The 18,811-nt window shown below is 42.9% G+C and overlaps 1 protein-coding gene across 1 annotated transcript in view; it reads left to right on the top strand.

The window, feature by feature from the left end:
* The window catches only part of chtf18 (CTF18, chromosome transmission fidelity factor 18 homolog (S. cerevisiae)), a 61,666-nt gene that overhangs the window by 33,051 nt on the left and 9,804 nt on the right, over nt 1-18,811 (top strand). The window contains exons 18-20 of the mRNA XM_055651083.1: nt 6,951-7,081; nt 16,945-17,092; nt 18,179-18,295. Coding sequence (XP_055507058.1) covers nt 6,951-7,081; nt 16,945-17,092; nt 18,179-18,295 — 396 coding nt within the window. The remainder of the gene's footprint in view (nt 1-6,950; nt 7,082-16,944; nt 17,093-18,178; nt 18,296-18,811) is intronic.

Raw genomic sequence — 18,811 nt, 5'->3', positions numbered from 1 at the left:
TTTTCCAAAGATTCTGTCTGACCCGCTGAGTTACTCCAGCATTTTGTGTCTGTCATTGGTTAATATGCTTGATGGAACAAGGTCATTTTGAATTAATTCCTTTTCAGTAACAACCTACATTAGATCAGTCCTCAATTATGCAACTCTGTGTTTGCTGTTATTTTTCGTGAGCAATAAAAAAATCAAGCAATGTGTCTGCGAAAAGAACCCTGAAGGACGCTGTTCCAATTTTTGAGAGCGATTTCTTTGCATTAACAGTTACAAATTGAATATCAAAATGTTTTAGAAAAGTGATGAGGGTTTTCAAACTGAAAGCAAAGAAGTTGCCTGTGTCCATGCCAACCATCGTTTACACAATCCACTCTGCACACTGGGGGGCAATCTAGAGGCCAATTAACCTACAAACCCGCCCGTCTTTGGGATGTTGGAGGAGCACCCAGAGAAAACACAGGGTCACAGGGAGAATGTGCAAACTCCACACAGTCAGCACTCATAGTCATGATAGAACCCAGTTCTCTGGCGCTGTGAGGCAGCGGCTCTACCAGCTGCGACACTATGCCGCCCCGTGTACAGAACAAAACATGACGGTCAGAATTGAAGCTGAATAAGTTGTTAACACTAAGGCTGTCTGAATGGCTGAGGGTGTGTGCCTCCTGTAAATAGGGATCCCAGCAAGAAACTATCATTCACAAGAAATGGGGAAGACGAAAATATTATTTGGGCCAGGAAAATAATTTGTTGGCGGAAGGGATTATTAGACCAAGGTTGCCTGACATTTTACTCAGTATGTGAACATCATTTCCAAAAATAATTTGATTGTTTATCTGGCCCTTAGTACTGCACTCTAAATCCTGCAGGTTGTGCAGTTTGGGCATTCTACCTAATAAAGAAAGATTCCAATGAGGATAACTGTCTGCTGCCTTCATCATATCCATACTAATGGATCTTTGCACTAAGGAGCCAATGAATCTCACAATCCCATCGGGACTGAGCTGCAGTTTGCAATGCACTTTAGTAATGCTGCCTCGACTTTGTATGAATAAATGCCTTTTACTATCCAACCCAGAATGAAGCCAGTGAGTGTAAAGGTGAAATTAATCCTATTTTCTAGCATCACAATAAACACCGAACACTTTGAGTTGTTACTATGCTCCCAGCAGAGGACAATAGTTTAGTTCAGAGATACAACACCAAAACAGCTCCCTCGGCCAATCGAGTCGCGCTGACCAGTGATCGCCATAAACTAGCACAAGATACAATTTACAATATTTACCAAAGTCAATTAACCTACAAACCAGTACGTCTCTAGACTGTGGGAGGAAACGGGGAAAACCTACGCAGTCACGGGGAGAACGTACAAACTTCATGCGGACAGCACCCGCAGTCAGGATGGAACCCGGGGCTCTGGCACTGTAAGGCAGCAATTCTACCACTGCGCCACCATGGTGTCACAATGTGAAACTAATGTGAATGGGTGATCAGTGGTCAGCATGGACTCAGTGGGTTGAAGGCCCTGTTTCCATGGTGCATCTCTGAAGCTAAAACTAAATTGTGCAGTAAAATTTAAATAGACAATGTAAGGTTTTGCTACTCGTGACCACACTTCATTATCACCCTAGTGACGTGCTGCAAAAGCGTGAAATACCAAATCAGATTTTGCTCCTGCCATTTGCACAGTCCATATTACTAATGTGGCTGCCTCTCTTCATCTTTTTTTTTTGCATGCACTGTGCATATGGTTGAGTTAAGTAGTACATGTACACAAGATGATAGCAGCTCACACAAGCTCATAGTAATGTGTGTGGCATGTTGATTGGCGGTATGATAATTCCCTTCATTATTCTGATTCATTCTAAATTATTCATGTGGAATTTATCAACGAGTTATACATTTTTGGTATTTGCTACTCTTGAGATGTTTCACAACTAGCTTTTGGGATTTGCTTTACCCGCCTTGTCGTCAACAAAAACTCTATCCAGAGGATTATTGAATGAGATATTTAAAACTGATCTGAGCCTAATCATTGAAACTTGTGAATAATTTTGCAATCTTTAAACGTTCAACCTTCTGCTCTGAAGATGGCTTTATCAGCTGCTTGTGGATATTCTGTTCAGCCCTCTGAACCTTGAGGTACCACGTTCAATCTCAGCTCTGTGTGGTGTCAACAGAGCACCTGCCGTTCCATCCCTGAGCATGAAAGTGTTTGTTTTTGTTCAACTGCACTCTAAAAGTAGGTGCGTGTTTAGTTAGTTGAGTTTATTGTCATGTGTACCTGAGGTACAGTGAAAAGCTTTTGTTGTGTGCTAATCAGTCAATGGAAAGATAATACATGATTATAATCAAGCCATTCAGTGTACAGATTATTTGTGTATTTATCAAGCAGGGGTCATCATCGTCATTATTCCTGATAATGGATCAAGTCCCAAATCTATTTAGCTTTTTCCTGCCCTTGCTGAGTTGTACAGTGGCTATCCTAGCCCAGGCAGAATGTCTGTTCCATTAGAGACCTTCCTATTGAAACGCATGATAACCTACTGTTTATCTAGCTATCCATGCCATAAACTTCCCAGAGGCTTCATGGCAGATGAAAAGTAGGTTAATGCTAGCGAATATAGAACATTACAGCCCAAGGATTGGGCTTTCAGCCCACAGTGACTGACAAACATGATGCCAAGATCATCTCTTATCTGCCTGCACGTACTCCATATCCCTCCATTCCCTGCACATTCATGTGTTTATCCACAAGTCTCTTAAATGCCACTATTATATCTGCCTCAACTATCACCCTCTTAAAGATAGCGGAGTCAGGGGATATGGGGAGAAGGCAGGAACGGGTTACTGATTGGGGATGATCAGCCATGATCACATTGAATGGCGGTGCTGGCTCGAAGGGCCAAATGGCCTGCTCCTGCACCTATTGTCTATTGACAGCATGTTCCAGGCATTCACCACCATCTGTGTATTAAAAAAAAAAACACAAACCCCACACACCTCCCCCAAACTTTGTCCCTCTCACCCTAACACTGTGAGAGAGGAACATGGATGCTATGACATTGCGCCAAAAGTAGTTGTGAGGTTTTCCGGCAGCATTATCAAAATATCCCAGAACTGGGTCACAAAATTGATTTTGTCGGTAATGTGAAGTAGCCAAGAAACGATAAAATTGAATTCAGGAAATGAACTCATTAAATAAATCTAAAATGTATAAAGCTGCGCCTGGCAGGATTCCCACAGCTGAGTTCCTGACTTGGATCATGTTCCACGGGCTCACGTTGACAGTAAACCACTGAAATGTAAATGCATGTTTCTTGCTGTATATATTTATACTTTGCCTGAATTGTTTGTGTTTGCACCCCGTCTTCCTTTTCCTTATGTGTAAGAAGGAATTGCAGATGCTGGTTTGAACCGAAGATAGACATAAAAAGCTGAAGTAACTCAGCGGGACAGACAGAATCTCTGGAGAGAAGGAATTGGTGATGTTTCGGGTCGAGACTGTTCTCCTTATGTTTAGTGATAGAGCAGCACTGAAACAGGCCCTTCTGCCCCACTGTCCATGCCGACCATTGATCACCCGTTCACACTGAGTTCCATGTTATCCCCACTTTCTCAACCATCCCCTGCACACTGGGACCAATTAACCTACGACCCCGTACGTCTTTGATGTGGGAGGAACCCAGAGGAAACCTGCTCAGTTACAGAGCGGACATGCAAACTCCACACGGACAGCACCTGAGATCAGGGTTGAACCCCAATCCTTGGTGCTGGAGGTAGCAACTATGCCACCCTTCTATGGGCTTAGCATGTATTTTTAAACTTGATCTCATTAGATTTTTCTTTTGCCTTTTCTCTGTATGAAGTTATGCCACATCTCCTTCTTGCATTAACCTCTCTTTGTCGTATTTTTAATTTAATATCTCCTTATTCTGATATCCTCCAAATAGTTTGTTCTTGATGGAATGGCCAGCTATTTGATAAATGTTCAACATCAAGTGTGCTTTGCTCTAAATTGGGATGAGATTAGTGTTATTGAGACTGAAACTCTTTAGAAAAGCCCTTATCTCTTCCATGGCAAGTATGGATAATTTCCGATGAAAAGCTAGATTTTTTTTTGCCCACCTAGATGAGAGGTAGAAAGTTTAAAGGAGACATGCGGGGAAGGTCACACATAATAGTTTGGTTGTCTAGAACATGCTGCCAGGGGTGGTGGTGGAAGCAGATACGATAGTGGCATTGAAGAGGCTTTAGGTAGGCACATGGAAGTTCAGGGAATAGTGGGATATGGGTCCTGTACAGGCAAATGAGATGAATTTATCTTGGCATCATGTTTGGCACAAACATTGTGGGCTGATGTGCCCGTTCCTGTGCTGTACTGTTCTAACATGGATTAATGACCTTTCAGATCGGAACCCTTCTTCAGACCTTTTAGAATTTAAGATTTTTATAATAGCAATGTTGTGAATGATAAAACACAAGCCCTCCTGATGCTCATTGCATTAACATTGTTATATGTACTCGTACAAATTGCCCTTCACTCTGGAAAACCTACATTTGTGCAGGTAGACAAAAAATGCTGGAGAAACTCAGCGGGTGAGGCGGGAGTGCCAAGAGACCCAAAACATCGCCAATTCCTTCTCTCCATAGATGCTGCCTCACCCGCTGAGTTTCTCCAGCATTTTTTGTCTCCCTTCGATTTTTCCAGCATCTGCAGTTCTTTCTTCTACATTTGTGCAAGTCAGTTCTAGGTTGGGGAATTGCAGAGACAGAATGTTCAACTAAAATTGTCATGCAGAATTAATGTGCAAATGAGCCCAGTGTATTCTCTGGGCACATTAAATAATACAAAACATCATTAAAATGGAAAATAGCAAAAGAATCATTGCTTGTCCTACAGGATTTTCCATAAAAGTGAATCTGCTCTTTCTTGGAATTGTTGTTTCCTCAACAACATTTTGGAGCCCATTGAACCCATAAACAACCCATTGAAACAACGCTTTGAATTCTCTGAAATAATTAGACCATAATTGAGTATAATTGAGCATTGAGTATAGAAGTTGGGATGTAATGTTAAAAGCATTGAGTATAGAAGTTGGGATGTAATGTTAAAATTGTACAAGGCATTGGTGAGGCCAATTCTGGAGTATGGTGTACAATTTTGGTCGCCTAATTATAGGAAGGATGTCAACAAAATAGAGAGAGTACAGAGGAGATTTACTAGAATGTTGCCTGGGTTTCAGCAACTAAGTTACAGAGAAAGGTTGAACAAGTTAGGGCTTTATTCTTTGGAGCGCAGAAGGTTAAGGGGGGACTTGATAGAGGTTTTTAAAATGATGAGAGGGATAGACAGAGTTGACGTGGAAAAGCTTTTCCTACTGAGAGTAGGGAAGATTCAAACAAGGGGACATGACTTGAGAATTCAGGGACTGAAGTTTAGGGGTAACATGAGGGGGAACTTCTTTACTCAGAGAGTGGTAGCTGTGTGGAATGAGCTTCCAGTGAAGGTGGTGGAGGCAGGTTCGTTTTTATCATTTAAAAATAAATTGAATAGTTATATGGATGGGAAGGGAATGGAGGGTTATGGTCTGAGCGCAGGTATATGGGACTAGGGGAGATTATGTGTTCGGCACGGACTAGAAGGGTCGAGATGGCCTGTTTCCGTGCTGTAATTGTTATACGGTTATATAATTAGACTCAAGAAACTGCAGTTGCTGAAATCTTGAGCAAAACACAGAGCTGGGGGAACTCAGCGGGCCAGGCAGCATCTGTGGAGTGACCTGCCAAAACGTGGTGTCCTGCCTAGATACGGTCTGCTACGTGATTTTACTGGGTTGTATGTAAAACAAAGCATTTCCCTGTACCTAGGTAGACATGACAAAATTTCATAAGTGATAGAAGCAAAATTAGGCCATTCGGCCCATCAAGTCTGCTCCGCCATTCAATCATGGCTGATGAATCTCCCTCCTAACCCCGTTCACCTGACTTCTCCCCATAACCCCTAACACCCGTACTAATCAAGAATATCTATTTATGCCTTAAAAATATCTATTGACTTGGCCTCCACAGCCTTCTGTGACAATGAATTCCACAGATTCACCATCCTCATTGAATACACAATGAGGATTTGGGTTGGCATTCTTATTCAGACTGAGGTGGGGGCTCCTCATCCTTAGACTGAGGACAATGTTTCAGGTCAAGATTCTCCTTCAGACCGATGGATCAAGTCTGAAGAAGAGTCCTGACCCAAAGCATCCATCAATTCTCTCCACAGGTGCTGCCTGGTCCACTGAGCTCCTCCAGTACTTTGTGTTTTGCTCCAGACCAAGCTAAAACACTATCTAAACATGCGAGCTAAAAATTATTTAGGAGGAAGGGCAGTTAAACTATGGCAAGATGAAGGTATTTCTATTACTGATTGAATGCAAAATGAAGCAAACCTTACACAAGAAGCAAACCTAAAAATTGTAATAAAACAACTTTGCTATAATCTATTTTGTTTTTGTCATTAATATTGCAATTTGGTGAGGTTGATGCTAATGTCAGGTGACATTTTAACTGCAGAGACAGGTGTTACCATCTTATTAAACTCATTTTGATAAGTGGGATTTAACCCATGCTGGGATCTATATTCTGCACTCTGTATTTTTCCCTTCACTCTATTCTACTGCAGTTTAGCTTGATTGTATGTACAGTTTTATCTGATTTGACTGGATCGCATGCTTTCCAAAGATTTACACTGTTCCTCAGTATACGTGACAATAATAAACCAATCGCACAAAAAAAATCCTGATTCAGTTTTGATATCCAGAGTGCTACTTCCATGTTCCACGACAGTAGTTTTTATAAAAAAGATGTACTGAATTACCTAGCTACATTCAAAAGCAACCAACATGGATGTTTAAAAGGGAGATATTTTTATGCAACTTGTACGTAACACATAAAACATTTTGTTTCAGGTTAATACCCAGCTATATAGTGCTCGGGAAAAGCAACAGCTAGCTGACCTGATCGGAGCCATGCTGTCTTATAACCTTACCTATCACCAGGAGAGGACTCTTGAGGGCCAGTACATCTACTTATTAGATCCGTAAGCATTGTCTCTACTTTCTCAAACACCCTTTAATTTGTATGGTTATGAGATAAACAGTTGCAATCAGTTTAAATATTTCTACTTGCCTTTTACAAAGTCAAATCTTTAAACTTGAAAACATTTGAAGACTAGATGTAATTGCTTCTCACGTGAATGGCTTGGGAGGGATTCTGTACAAAAGTAATGAAGTAAAAGTTATATTGAGGCATGTGGGATTTATCCAGCTTGGAATGATTCCGATTTGAAGATTCACAGAACTTTATGTGGCCTAGATTTTTCATTTTTATGAGCCTTGCAGTATTAGTTGTTTAGTTTACTGTCACGTGTACCGGCACAGTGAAAAGCTTTTGTTGTGTGCTAGCCAGTCAGTGTAACGACTATAGACACAAAATGCTGGAGTAACTCAGCAGGATCAGCAACATCTCTGGAGAGAAGGAATGGGTGACTTCAGCCCTTCAGCCCATCGAGTCGGCACTGACCAGCGATTGCCACACACTAACACTATCCCGCACACTAGGGACAATTATACCAAAACAATTAACCTACAAACCTGTACGTCTTTGGAGCGTGGGAGGATACCGGAGATCCCAGTGAAAAGCCAGGCAGATCACGGGGAGAACGTACAAACTCCGCACAGACAGCACCCGTAGTCAGGATCAAACCCAGGTCTCTGGCACAGAGAGTGGTGAATCTCTGGAACTCTCTGCCACAGAGGGTAGTTGAGGCCAGTTCATTGGCTATATTTAACAGGGAGTTAGATGTGGCCCTTGTGGCTAAGGGGATTAGGGGGTATGGAGAGAAGGCAGGTACGGGATACTGAGTTGGATGATCAGCCATGATCATATTGAATGGTGGTGCAGGCTCGAAGGGCCGAATGGCCTACTCCTGCACCTAATTTCTATGTTTCTATGTCTCTATGTAAGGCAACAACTGTACTGCTGTGCCACTTATGTGGCTTTTCTGCATTAAATTGAAGGAGGAGGTCCATTAAATGCAGTGTTTTGTAGTGATTTATTTAAAGTAGTGAGAGAATGTAGCCTTCTTTTAAGTTTATTCAAACCTTAAAGGAGTTGATTATTTTTAGTACAAAGTACTTACTTCCTGTGGTGTCCCAAGCTCATTCAAGAACTAATTGCATTTTAGAAAGGAGATTGAAACACTTGTTTCTATTCACACCACTTTGTACTAAAAATGATCAACTTCTTTAAGGTTTGAATAAACTTAAAGGAAGGCTACATTCTCTCACTACTTTAATTAAATCACTACAAAACACTGCATCTATTGACACCTCATGCTGCCTCGGCAAGGCCACCAGCATAATCAAGGACAAGTCACACTCCGATCACTCCCTCTGCTCCCCCTTCCCATCAGGAAAGAGGTGAAATCGCACACTTCCAGATTCAGGGACAGTTTCTTACCAGCTGCGACCAAGCATTGAACCTTCCTATCAACAACTAGTGAGCAGTCCTGAGCTACTATCTACCTCAGTGGAGATCTCCGGACTATCTTTAATCAGTCTTTACTGAGCTTTATCTTGCACTAAACGTTATTCCCTTTATCCTACATTTGTTCACGGTGGAATGCTCGATTGTTATCATGTATTGTCTTTCCTCTGATTGGTTAGCACGCAACCAAAGCTTTACACTGTACCTCAGTATTCGTAACACTAAACTAAAATATACAGCATTGAAGAGGCTCATTTGGCCCAATTATTTCATGGAGACAAAAGAAATTACAGATGCTGAAATCTTGAGCAAACAACAAAATGCTGGAGGAACTCGGCAGCCACCGATAATCATTTTTAGTCTGTTAGTTGGATATGTATTGTACAAGACTCCAATGCTTTTCCTCATGATATTATCCGGGGATCTTTTGTGCTGCCAGATAAAGTAGTTGGAGCCACAGTTTAATATCAGTGTGACGAAGGGTCTCGACCGGAAACGTCACCCATTCCTTCTCTCCAGAGATGCTGCCTGGCCCGCTGAGTTACTCCAGCATTTTGTGTCTACCCACAGTTTAATATGTCAGCCAAACAATGTTGCTTCCTTAATTTTAGTTTTGAGATACAGCGTGAAAACAGGCCCTTCGGCCCACTGAGTCCGCTGCAACTATCTATCACCCGTACTAGTTCTACATTAACTCGTGTTCTACACAGTAGGGAACAATTTACAAAAGTCAATTAACCTACAAACCTGCACGTCTTTGGAATGTGGTAGGAAGCCAGAGCACCTGGAAGAAACCCACTTGTTCACAGGGGGAACATGCAAACTCCACACAGAGGGCACCCGTACTCAGAATTGAATGCTGGCCTCCGAGGCAGCAGCTCTAGTGTCACAATGCAGCCCTTGCACAGATAATACTGCATCAACAAGTCAGCCTGAATGTCGTGTTAACGTCCCTTAACTGGAATGGGGCCCCACAAGCCTGTAAATCAGAGGTGCAAATGCTACCCTCAGAGGGAAAGATGCAAAGAACACACTATATGACGTTGAGCCCATGAGCTATTCACCCCATTGAATCCCTTGACACAAGAAAATCAACACCAGGCTGGCCGGATTTCTAGTTTTTTTAATTTCTGTAATGTAGGTTTTTACAGTAGCATTCATGTGATTTCATTACGTGCCGTTCTGGAAGTCGTTTACTCCAAAGGTCAAATTTATCTGCTAATATCAGAAAATCCCTCCCTCCAGCTTATGGCTTAGTGATGTTGCATTTCTGCACTCGTTTCCTTTTACATTCACAAATCTCCGATTCTCCAAGAACTGAAGAGAAAATCCTCCCTTCTGGCCGTGTTCTCAACCTGGCGTGGGGTGAGCTATTCTTGATCGACTCACAGCCGACGGAAGAGGATAACGAGCCGCATGGCATCTGGAAGACAAAAATAAACACCTGTTTAATCAGTTCCGCGGGCAGCTCGCCCTCAACTCTCCTCTGTCCTGTCTTTGGGGGTCAGCTCGCTGACAGGTTCTGCACAGAGTGAGTTAGCCGGAGTGAGGGGGAATGTGTTCCTCAGCAGCACAGTCTCAGACTGACCACTTGTCAGTTCCCATTCACCAGCTTACATTCCAGGCGCGGTGTGACGAGACGATCCTGATCACCAACTGGGGTCTGCCCCTGGCCGTGGCTCTCTTCTTACTCTGGCTTACTTACACCTTCATCTACCTGCCAGCCATGGAGCATCGGTCGATGGTGGAGAATGCACTGAGAAATCTCTCGCAGGATCTCGATTATGGACACGCTGGTCACCTCAACTCAAATTAGCAGTTGAAAAGTCCCAGGGAAGCAAGGGGAGTGGATGGTAAGAGGGACCATTGGGGTCACGGTGACTACTTCATTGGCGCAACGAAGCCTCGGATGCTGACATATGCGGTGCTGATTTGATATTGCTGATTCCAACCTGTTCAACCTTCTCCTTGAGGAGAGGAGAGACAGGAGTGGTAATCTCCTCCAGCTAACTAGTATTTGGAAATTATTGACAATAGAAGTTTGCACCGTTCACAAGTTCGATTTCAACAGAAGATGGAACTAAATCACTGGATCGGGTGCCACTCCAAGAGACCGAGTGCGTGGACTGGAAGCAGCCTGCAGTAGCACAGAGCGGTGGAGTTCACCTACAACTTCACCTAGCCAGGCCAACCCTGCAACGCCGCCAGGACCTGTATGGCCATGTGCTCTTAAAACAAAGTTGGACACAAATTGCTAGAGTAACTCAGCAGGACGGGCAGCATCTCTGGAGAGAAGGAATGGGTGACGTTTCAAGTTGAGACCCTGCAGACTGAAGACCCTAACCGTCACCCATTCCTTCCTGCCAGAGATGCTGCCTGTCCTGGTGAGTTACTCCAGCATTTTGTGTTTATCTTCGATTTAAATCAGCATCTGCAGTTCCTTCCTGCTCTTAGAGCAACTTGGACGTAGAAAATAGCACCAAAACCCGGCGACTCTTGTATGTTGTCTCTGGACTATTTCTGTATTCTTTGTACTTATTCTAAGATTGTGCTGATGTATGGTAAAACTTTGCTGAATTGTATGCACAAAAAAAATGTTTCACTGTACCTCGGTACAAATGACAATAAAGAACCATTGATAGCAGCTGAGAGAAGGAGTCAGTAGCATGCACTGATGGAATTGTGTTTTAAAAAATTAGTGGCAGCTTAGAGTTTTCATTTCAATCTTGCATTGTTTGAAGCTGCCATCTATTATGTTAAGGCATCCACTTTTTCTTGCATTGGTATTGTGATTTTCTTCTTTTGGTAGCTGTCTCACAGTGTATACCTGAGTTGAATCAAGCAGGGTGAAAAGAGGGGATAAAATGTAAAAACTGAATTTGTATACATAGACCATCTGCGGATCAAAAGATGGTCCTCAGAAAACTTACCTCTTGTGGTTTATGTCCTTATCTGCAAGTTTGCTGAAATCCTTTAAAAAATTGTCATAAATTAATTTGTAATGATTTAAACTTAAAATGTTCTTCAAAGAAAATCAGCATTTTCTGTTGGGATTCTGAAACTTCTACCATTCGTGGAATAATGTGATGTATTTAATAACCTTCTTGATTAAGTTGTGGAAGTTCTTGTCAGAAGCCTGACTACAGGTGCTGTCTGTCTGGAGTTTGCTCGTTCTCCCTGTGACCGCTTGGGATTTTCCAGGTGCTCCGGTTTCCCCCCACACTCCAAAGACGTATAAGTTTGTAGGATAATTTGCTTTGTTAAAAATTGTGAAATGCCCCTCGTGTAGAGCTAATATACGGGGATCGCTGGTTGGCACGGACACAGTGGGCTGAAGGACTATTCCCATGCTGTATCTCTAGTCTAAAGTATCTACACAGTCTAAAGCCCTTAGATTTCAGCTAACAATTGGCTCAAAGCTTATGCTTTAAACTGATGCCCTAGTGCAGACAAGATAGGACTGTTGCACTCTGAGCATCTGCCTTTCAGATGAAGCCTCTGCCTCTTGAAGTTGTTAAAGACCCCAATTAACAGGAAGCCATCCTGATATTTCTGTCTACCTTTTCTTACCACTATTAATTGCACCAAAATTGGTTCTTGAATGAAGGTTCTTAAAGGGCACAACTTGGAAAGTCCCATGGTCAATTTGTTGCTGTATAAAATGCAAGTTCGTTATTTGTGTCATGCTAGTTGCCACCAGACTCAGGAACAGCTTCTTCCCCTCTGTTATCAGACTTCCGAATGGTTCTTTCATAGTCTAGGAAACTGAGATCTAGGATACCATCTGCTTTTCCAGCCTATCTCATTGTGGACATTGGACATATGATCGGGAACTGCAACATCATAATGCTGAGAAATTATATTCTGCAATCTTCTACTTTTCTCTTTGCTCTACCTGTTGTACTTGTGCAAGGCTAGATTATTTTCATGTACAGTATTACCTGAATTGATTAGATATCCCACAAACAAATGCTTTTCGCTGTATCTCGGTACACGTGACAATAATAAATCAATACTAACAGAGTTTTCTTTTGCCTTTTGTTGTTAGCTACTCTGGCTAAAGCAAACAGTGCTGACTGCTGCTTCAGAGTCCTTGTGGAATCAGCAGTGTTTCCCAGTTTGCAAACAATAGACATTTGTGAACAAAGGCAACTCTCTGTGTTTGTCCCAGAAGTGGATCTGAAATCATTCATTCCAATCTTTTAAACCTCTATTCCAACAGCAGCACCTCCTACTCTAACTATCCTCACTAAACGTTATTCCCTTTATCCTGTATCTGTACACTGTGGACGGCTTGATTATAATCATGTATAGTCTTTCTACTGTCCAGATAGCACGTGACATAAAAGCTTTTCACCGTACCTCTGTACACTTGACAATTAACTAAACTAAAATGTCCTGTATGTGGGCAAAATTTCCCATGATCAATATCTGGGCTCAAACGTACTTGTGAAAAAGCTTAGAAATTCCAGGGCAGAGGAAGGAAATCTGGTACCATACTAAAGAAACTAATCAATATTGTGCTTTCTGTTGAATGTTTGGTATAAAGGTCCCTACGTTATAATTTGTGCCCTTAATTCTTACCTCTCTCACTTTAAACATATGCCCTCTTATTTTTGACTCTCCTACGCTGGGTAAAAGTCTGTGCATTCACCTTCTATATTCCCATCTATTATGTTATGATTGAATCTATCTGAACCGATTTACTCCCCTTATTGCGAGCCCAAGGCCCAATTATAAAGCAAGGTCACAATTAATTAACGCAAAAGCAGTCATTAACAATTGTAATTTTGCATTCATTTTCTACCTCCCTGATGCACAGAAATCTGCGGAAAAAATAGGATGCCCTTCACGTCACCTCTGAGGCTGGATTTTATTCCTTCCACTACTTTCTAATCCAGCAAATGTCAATTTAGTACACTGATGTTTGTGAATATGTAATGTCTTATTTAGTCATCCCTTACAGAGCATTAAACTGATTCCCATATTTATCATTGACATTTTATAATCTGCCTAAAACCATCCAATCATCCACCCTGTTTTTTTGGTTTAGAGAATTACTGTGCACCAGTGACTGAATGGGTTTGTATGTGACCTCAATATTGCTTGTTTCATCCAGCAGAAGGGTCAAATTAATATTAAACGTCATTCCTGCAATTCCTGACCTGCACAGACTCTGAGTCGAGCAGCATCTTGGTTTAAAATTCTCACCCTTTTTCACATCCCTGCATGTGTTTGCCTTCCATGCTTTTGTAATTTCCTCTAGCCTTGTAACCTCTGAAGGGTCTGATCTCCTCTATTTTCGGTCTCTAGGACACTCACAACTGTAATCACTACAGGTTTAAAGTGAGGGGAGGAAGATTTAATAGGAATCTGAGGGGTAACTTTTCACACAAAGGGTTGTGAGTGTATGGAACGAGCTGCCAGAGGATGTAATTAAGGCAAGGGCTATCGTAACATTTTTAGAAACATTAGACAGGTACGCGGATAGGACAGGTTTAGAGGGATATGGGCCAAACGCAGGTAGGTGAGACTAGTGTAGATGGCCGGTGTGGGCAAGTTAGGCTGAAGGGCCTGTTTCCACGCAGTAAGACTCCATGACTGATAGTTATCCTTTAGTCATCTAACTTGTCAAGTTTCTTTTCAAAATTCTGCCACGACAATTCTTTTTCTTCTGTTTTAAAATTAAAATTACCATGCATTTGATTTAGTTTAGAGATGCAGCACGGAAACAGCCTCTTTGGCCTGCTGAGTCTGTGCTGACCAGCGATCCTCATGCACTAATGAAATGAAATGAAATGATTCAAATTATTGTCATTGTCAGTGTACAGTACAGAGACAACGAAATGCATTTTTAGCATCTCCCTTGAAAGGGAGACACAGGGCGTCGCGGTGTGCCCGCGCCTGCCGCCGTAACATTCCATTACAGGCAAAGGTGGGTGAAGTGTCTTGCCCAAGGACACAACGACAGTATGCACTCCAAGCGGGATTTGAACCGGCTACCTTCCGGTCGCCAGCCGAACTCTTAGCCCATTGTGCTATCTGTCGTCCTAAAAACTTTCATACACACTATGGACAATTTAGGTTTTTATTAACCCCAAATTTACCTGCAAACCTGTATGTCCTTGGGGTGTGGGAGGAAACCGGAGCACCCGGAGGAATCCCGCGTGGTCACAGGGAGAAAGTACAGACACCGTCCATAGTCAGGAGGGAACCATAGTCTGGCGCCGTTGCATCAACTCTACTGCTGTGCCACCATGCTGCCCTTTGAACTTTACCCCTCTCGCCCTAAAACTATGCCTGCCTCAACTGCCACCATTGACAGCTCGTTCCATATACCTACCACCCTCTGAGTGAAAAAGCTCTTTGTGTAGTAGATTCTATTATCTTTCAAAAAATAATGTTTAATATTCCCAATATCTATAAAGTTGATATTTATAAAACTTTTTATTCATTTTTATTTAATTTCCCAACAGAATGTAAAAGAATTAATAAGAGCTGACTCGTGTCTGAGCAATTTGGATCAGTATTAGATATGGCACAGGCCTGTGTGGTGCTGTGGAGGTGTTAAATTATGGCCAAAATAAATGAGTTACATCTTCAATATAATGCTCTGATGTAAAAGCACAAAATGGAGGGTGCTTCTGGCAATTCATGCAAAACTGCCGTTATAAACAATCTGAAAGATGCCATGTCTCCCCACAAATCCACCAGGTTCTCATGAAGAGCTTGCAACCATCACAAAATCTTGAAGAACTTTGCCTGTGATTCTTCCACTCATTGTTGTACAGGCTCAGAAAACAGCATTCATGTAACCCTGTTACTTCTGACAAAATACCCACTGGATTTGAAGTCCTACCCCATCTGCAGTCTTAGATAGTTTTTTCCCAGGATGGAAAAATCAATTACTACAGGGGATAGCTTTAGGGCGAGAAGGGCAAAGATTAAAAAGAGTTGTGGGGAGCAAGTTTTCTTTTTTACACGGAGTGTGGTGAGTGCCCGGAGTACGCTGTTGGGGGTGTTGGTTGAAGCAGGAAGGAATAGGAATACTTTATTGTCATGTGTGACTAGGCATAGTGAGATTCTTTGCTTGCACACACAATGTATACAAATAGCAGTCACCTACAGCATTGACAAAGTTACAAAGTATGCCGGCTTCCCCTTTTGTTCCCCCCCCCCCCCCCCCCCCCCCCCCCCCCCCCCCCCCCCCATGCAGATCCTGGATTTACATTTCACTCCTCCCGATCTAAGACCATTTTCTCTCCTTTTCCACTTCTTGCCTTTTTCACTATTTTTATCCATCTGCCAATTGACCACCTCCCCCCCCACCTGTATCCATCTATTACTGCCCTCCCCCCCCCCCCCACCTTTCTCTCCCAGCTTTCCCACCCTACCCATCAGATTGAAGAAGGATGGTGACACAAAACATTGCTTGTCCGTTCCCTCTTCAGATGCTGCTTGACCCGCTAAGTTCCTCCAGCAGTTTGTTTTTTTTTTTGCTCAAAATTCCGGGAACCTGCAGTCTTGTCTTGGATTTCACCATGACCACTTGGTTCTGGATTTCAGCACAGTCTTTGGTCTTAAAATGGACCAAAGAGCCGTATTCCAGTGGTGAGCTGAGTGATTGCCCACACCATGAAGAAGGTTATCCATCAGTTTCACACGATCAGCATCTAATCAAACCTGGACATTCATTATCTCCACCAGTGGTGCACAATGGTTGTAGTGTATACCCTCTGTAAAATACACTGGAGTAGCTCGCCCACGCTCCTCGAACACTACGTCCCAAACTGTGACCTCTGCAACCAAGAAGGCCAAAATGGCAGCAAGAGCATGGTAACAGCGATATCTGCATGTTTGCTCCCAGTTGCATACAATCCTGACTTGGAAGAGTTTAAAAGAGATAATTAGGGCAAGATCTTTTACCTAAGCTGTGGCTGGCACCTGGAACGTGCTGACAGGAATGGTGGTGGATGTAGATATAATGGTGGCGTTCCGGAGGCGTTTAATGGAGCGATATGCATTATGTGCGGGCAGTAGGGATTCGCTTAATTTGCAATCATGTTCAGCACAGACATGGATGCATAAAAATGTACCCTGGCAAGATGAATAACTATCATGGTACATCAAGTTTATTGATTATGTTATTAGCCTGATTAGAGTGGCACAGTGACATAGCTGCCTTACAGCGCCAGAGACCCGGGTTCAATCCTGACTACAGGTGCTGTCTGTACTGGGTTTGTAAGTTCTCCCTGTGACTGCATGGGTTTTCCCCAGGTGCTCTGAATTCCTCCTGTATTCCAAAGAAATGCAGATTTGTAGGTTAATTGGCCTTTGTAAATTATCCTTGGTGTGTAGGATGCAAAACTGGGAAAGCATAGCACGAAACTAAACTGATCTAACTTTGTTTCTCAGTAACGTGGAAGATGTTTGTCGATTCCCTGACCTTCCTGCACGGCGACCGATGACCTACCAGGCCAAGCAGCTGATTGCGCGGGAGATTGAGCTGGAAAAGATGAGGCGTGTGGAAGCCTTGTTGAATGCACGCAACACAGACAAGAAGGTAAGAGCTCCTCAGATTGATCCTGTTGGCTTTGAGGGATCAGAGGTGCAGATTTTGCAAGGAAATGATAGTATTTGAGCTTGAACCCTGTCTTGGTGCCGGCATGTTTGGGATTTGGTGCCATACCCTGCACAGAAAAGGAAACCCAAATATACGGGTGGCGCAGCGGGTAGAGGTGCTGCCTCACGACGCCAGAGACCCGGGTTCGATCCTGACATTGGTCTGTCTGGAGTCTGCATGGTCTCCCTGTGACCACGTGAGTAATATCTGGTGTAATATATGTTCTTACATAGGCATGATTATATTACCAGTGCAATTTAAAATAGTTTTCATTCGTTGTGCTGATGTTGTAAAGCTTTCAAAACTTGTCGCGTTCAGGGTCAACCTTCTACTCAGCACAGAATTAATTCTCTTTTGACGTGCAGTTTTGTCCCAGATGTGTTGTGCCAGATTAATGAGGCCTTTAGAGATTGTTACCTCAAGCCACAAAGTGTGGATTCAGAGTTAGAAGGTGAATTGTGTCCCTGGAGAATACTTGTTTGTGTAGGTACAGGAAAAACAAATCCCATTAATTAGCCGGCAATTGCGATCATGTTAAACTATACACACCATATCTGGGGGTAGTTCAAGTACCTATATTATTCCAACTAAACATGGACAGGATCAAAACTTTAAATATTTAAACTCAGGGTCATGGTGTCGTACAGCATGGAAACAGGCCCTTTGGCCCACTTGCCAACCAAGATTCTCCATCTACACTAGTCCCACCTGCCTGCATTGGGCTCATATCGCTCTAAACCTTTCCGCTCCATGTACCTGTGCCTACCCTGACTAGAATTCTAAAAAGGTAATTATTAAATATAAATAGTAAAGATTTCCAACTCATTTACTAAATTCAGTATTTATTATTAAATGGTTATTATTTTAATTATCGACCTTAGGTAGGCATAATTTTCCCGTGCCTTTCATCCGTAGTACATGTAATACGCGTAACAATGTTCAACTCGCGTGCCGTGGGCGCTGCTTCAAGCCTTCACTTACAACGGGCAGTAAAGGCAGCTGATTTTATTTGATGTTGTTTTTCAGGAAACTGGAGACGTCAACAAAAAACCAACCGAGAGCAAAAAGGGTTTCACATCTTGTGTGAAAAACCACAAACAAAGCCTGGAGAAGGTTCTCAAGTCGGCAACCGTGAGAGACGAGGTAAAGCTTGTCTATGGTGATTTAGAAATCCAGAAGGGTCCCAACCTAAAATGTCAGCTACCCATTTTCTCCAGAGATGCTTCTACTTGTGTTTGAGTCAGCGGAGGTCTGCAGCAGGGTGATGCTATCTGGTTCGACATCCGTGTTGGTGCCCGCCCTAAAAAAGGCACATGCTCCGGGTTGGCGCCAAGCTGCAGCACTTCTGCTGTCTCTGTTTGTTGTCGTTCGCCTGACTGAGGCCAGTTGTCAGGGCTCACCACGTGGAGGTCGACAGCATGAGCCCCTCCAGAGATGCTGTCCCGACACCCTGAGTCACTCTAGCAAACTGAACCCTGATGACTGCCTGTTTTCACTTCCCCCACTCAATCTCTATCTCAAACACCCTAACCTCAATCACCTTTCGATTCATTTGAGATGGCAAGTGTATGCATGAAGCCATCTCTCAAAAGGTGTGGGCCTTGATAAGTTCATAATTCATAGGAGCAGAATTAGGCCATTTGGCCCATCGGGTCTACT

The sequence above is a fragment of the Leucoraja erinacea genome, chromosome 20 (genome assembly GCF_028641065.1).
Source record: "Leucoraja erinacea ecotype New England chromosome 20, Leri_hhj_1, whole genome shotgun sequence".
NCBI classification, from domain to species: Eukaryota; Metazoa; Chordata; class Chondrichthyes; order Rajiformes; family Rajidae; genus Leucoraja; species Leucoraja erinaceus.
This window is presented reverse-complemented; position numbering and strand designations above follow the sequence as displayed.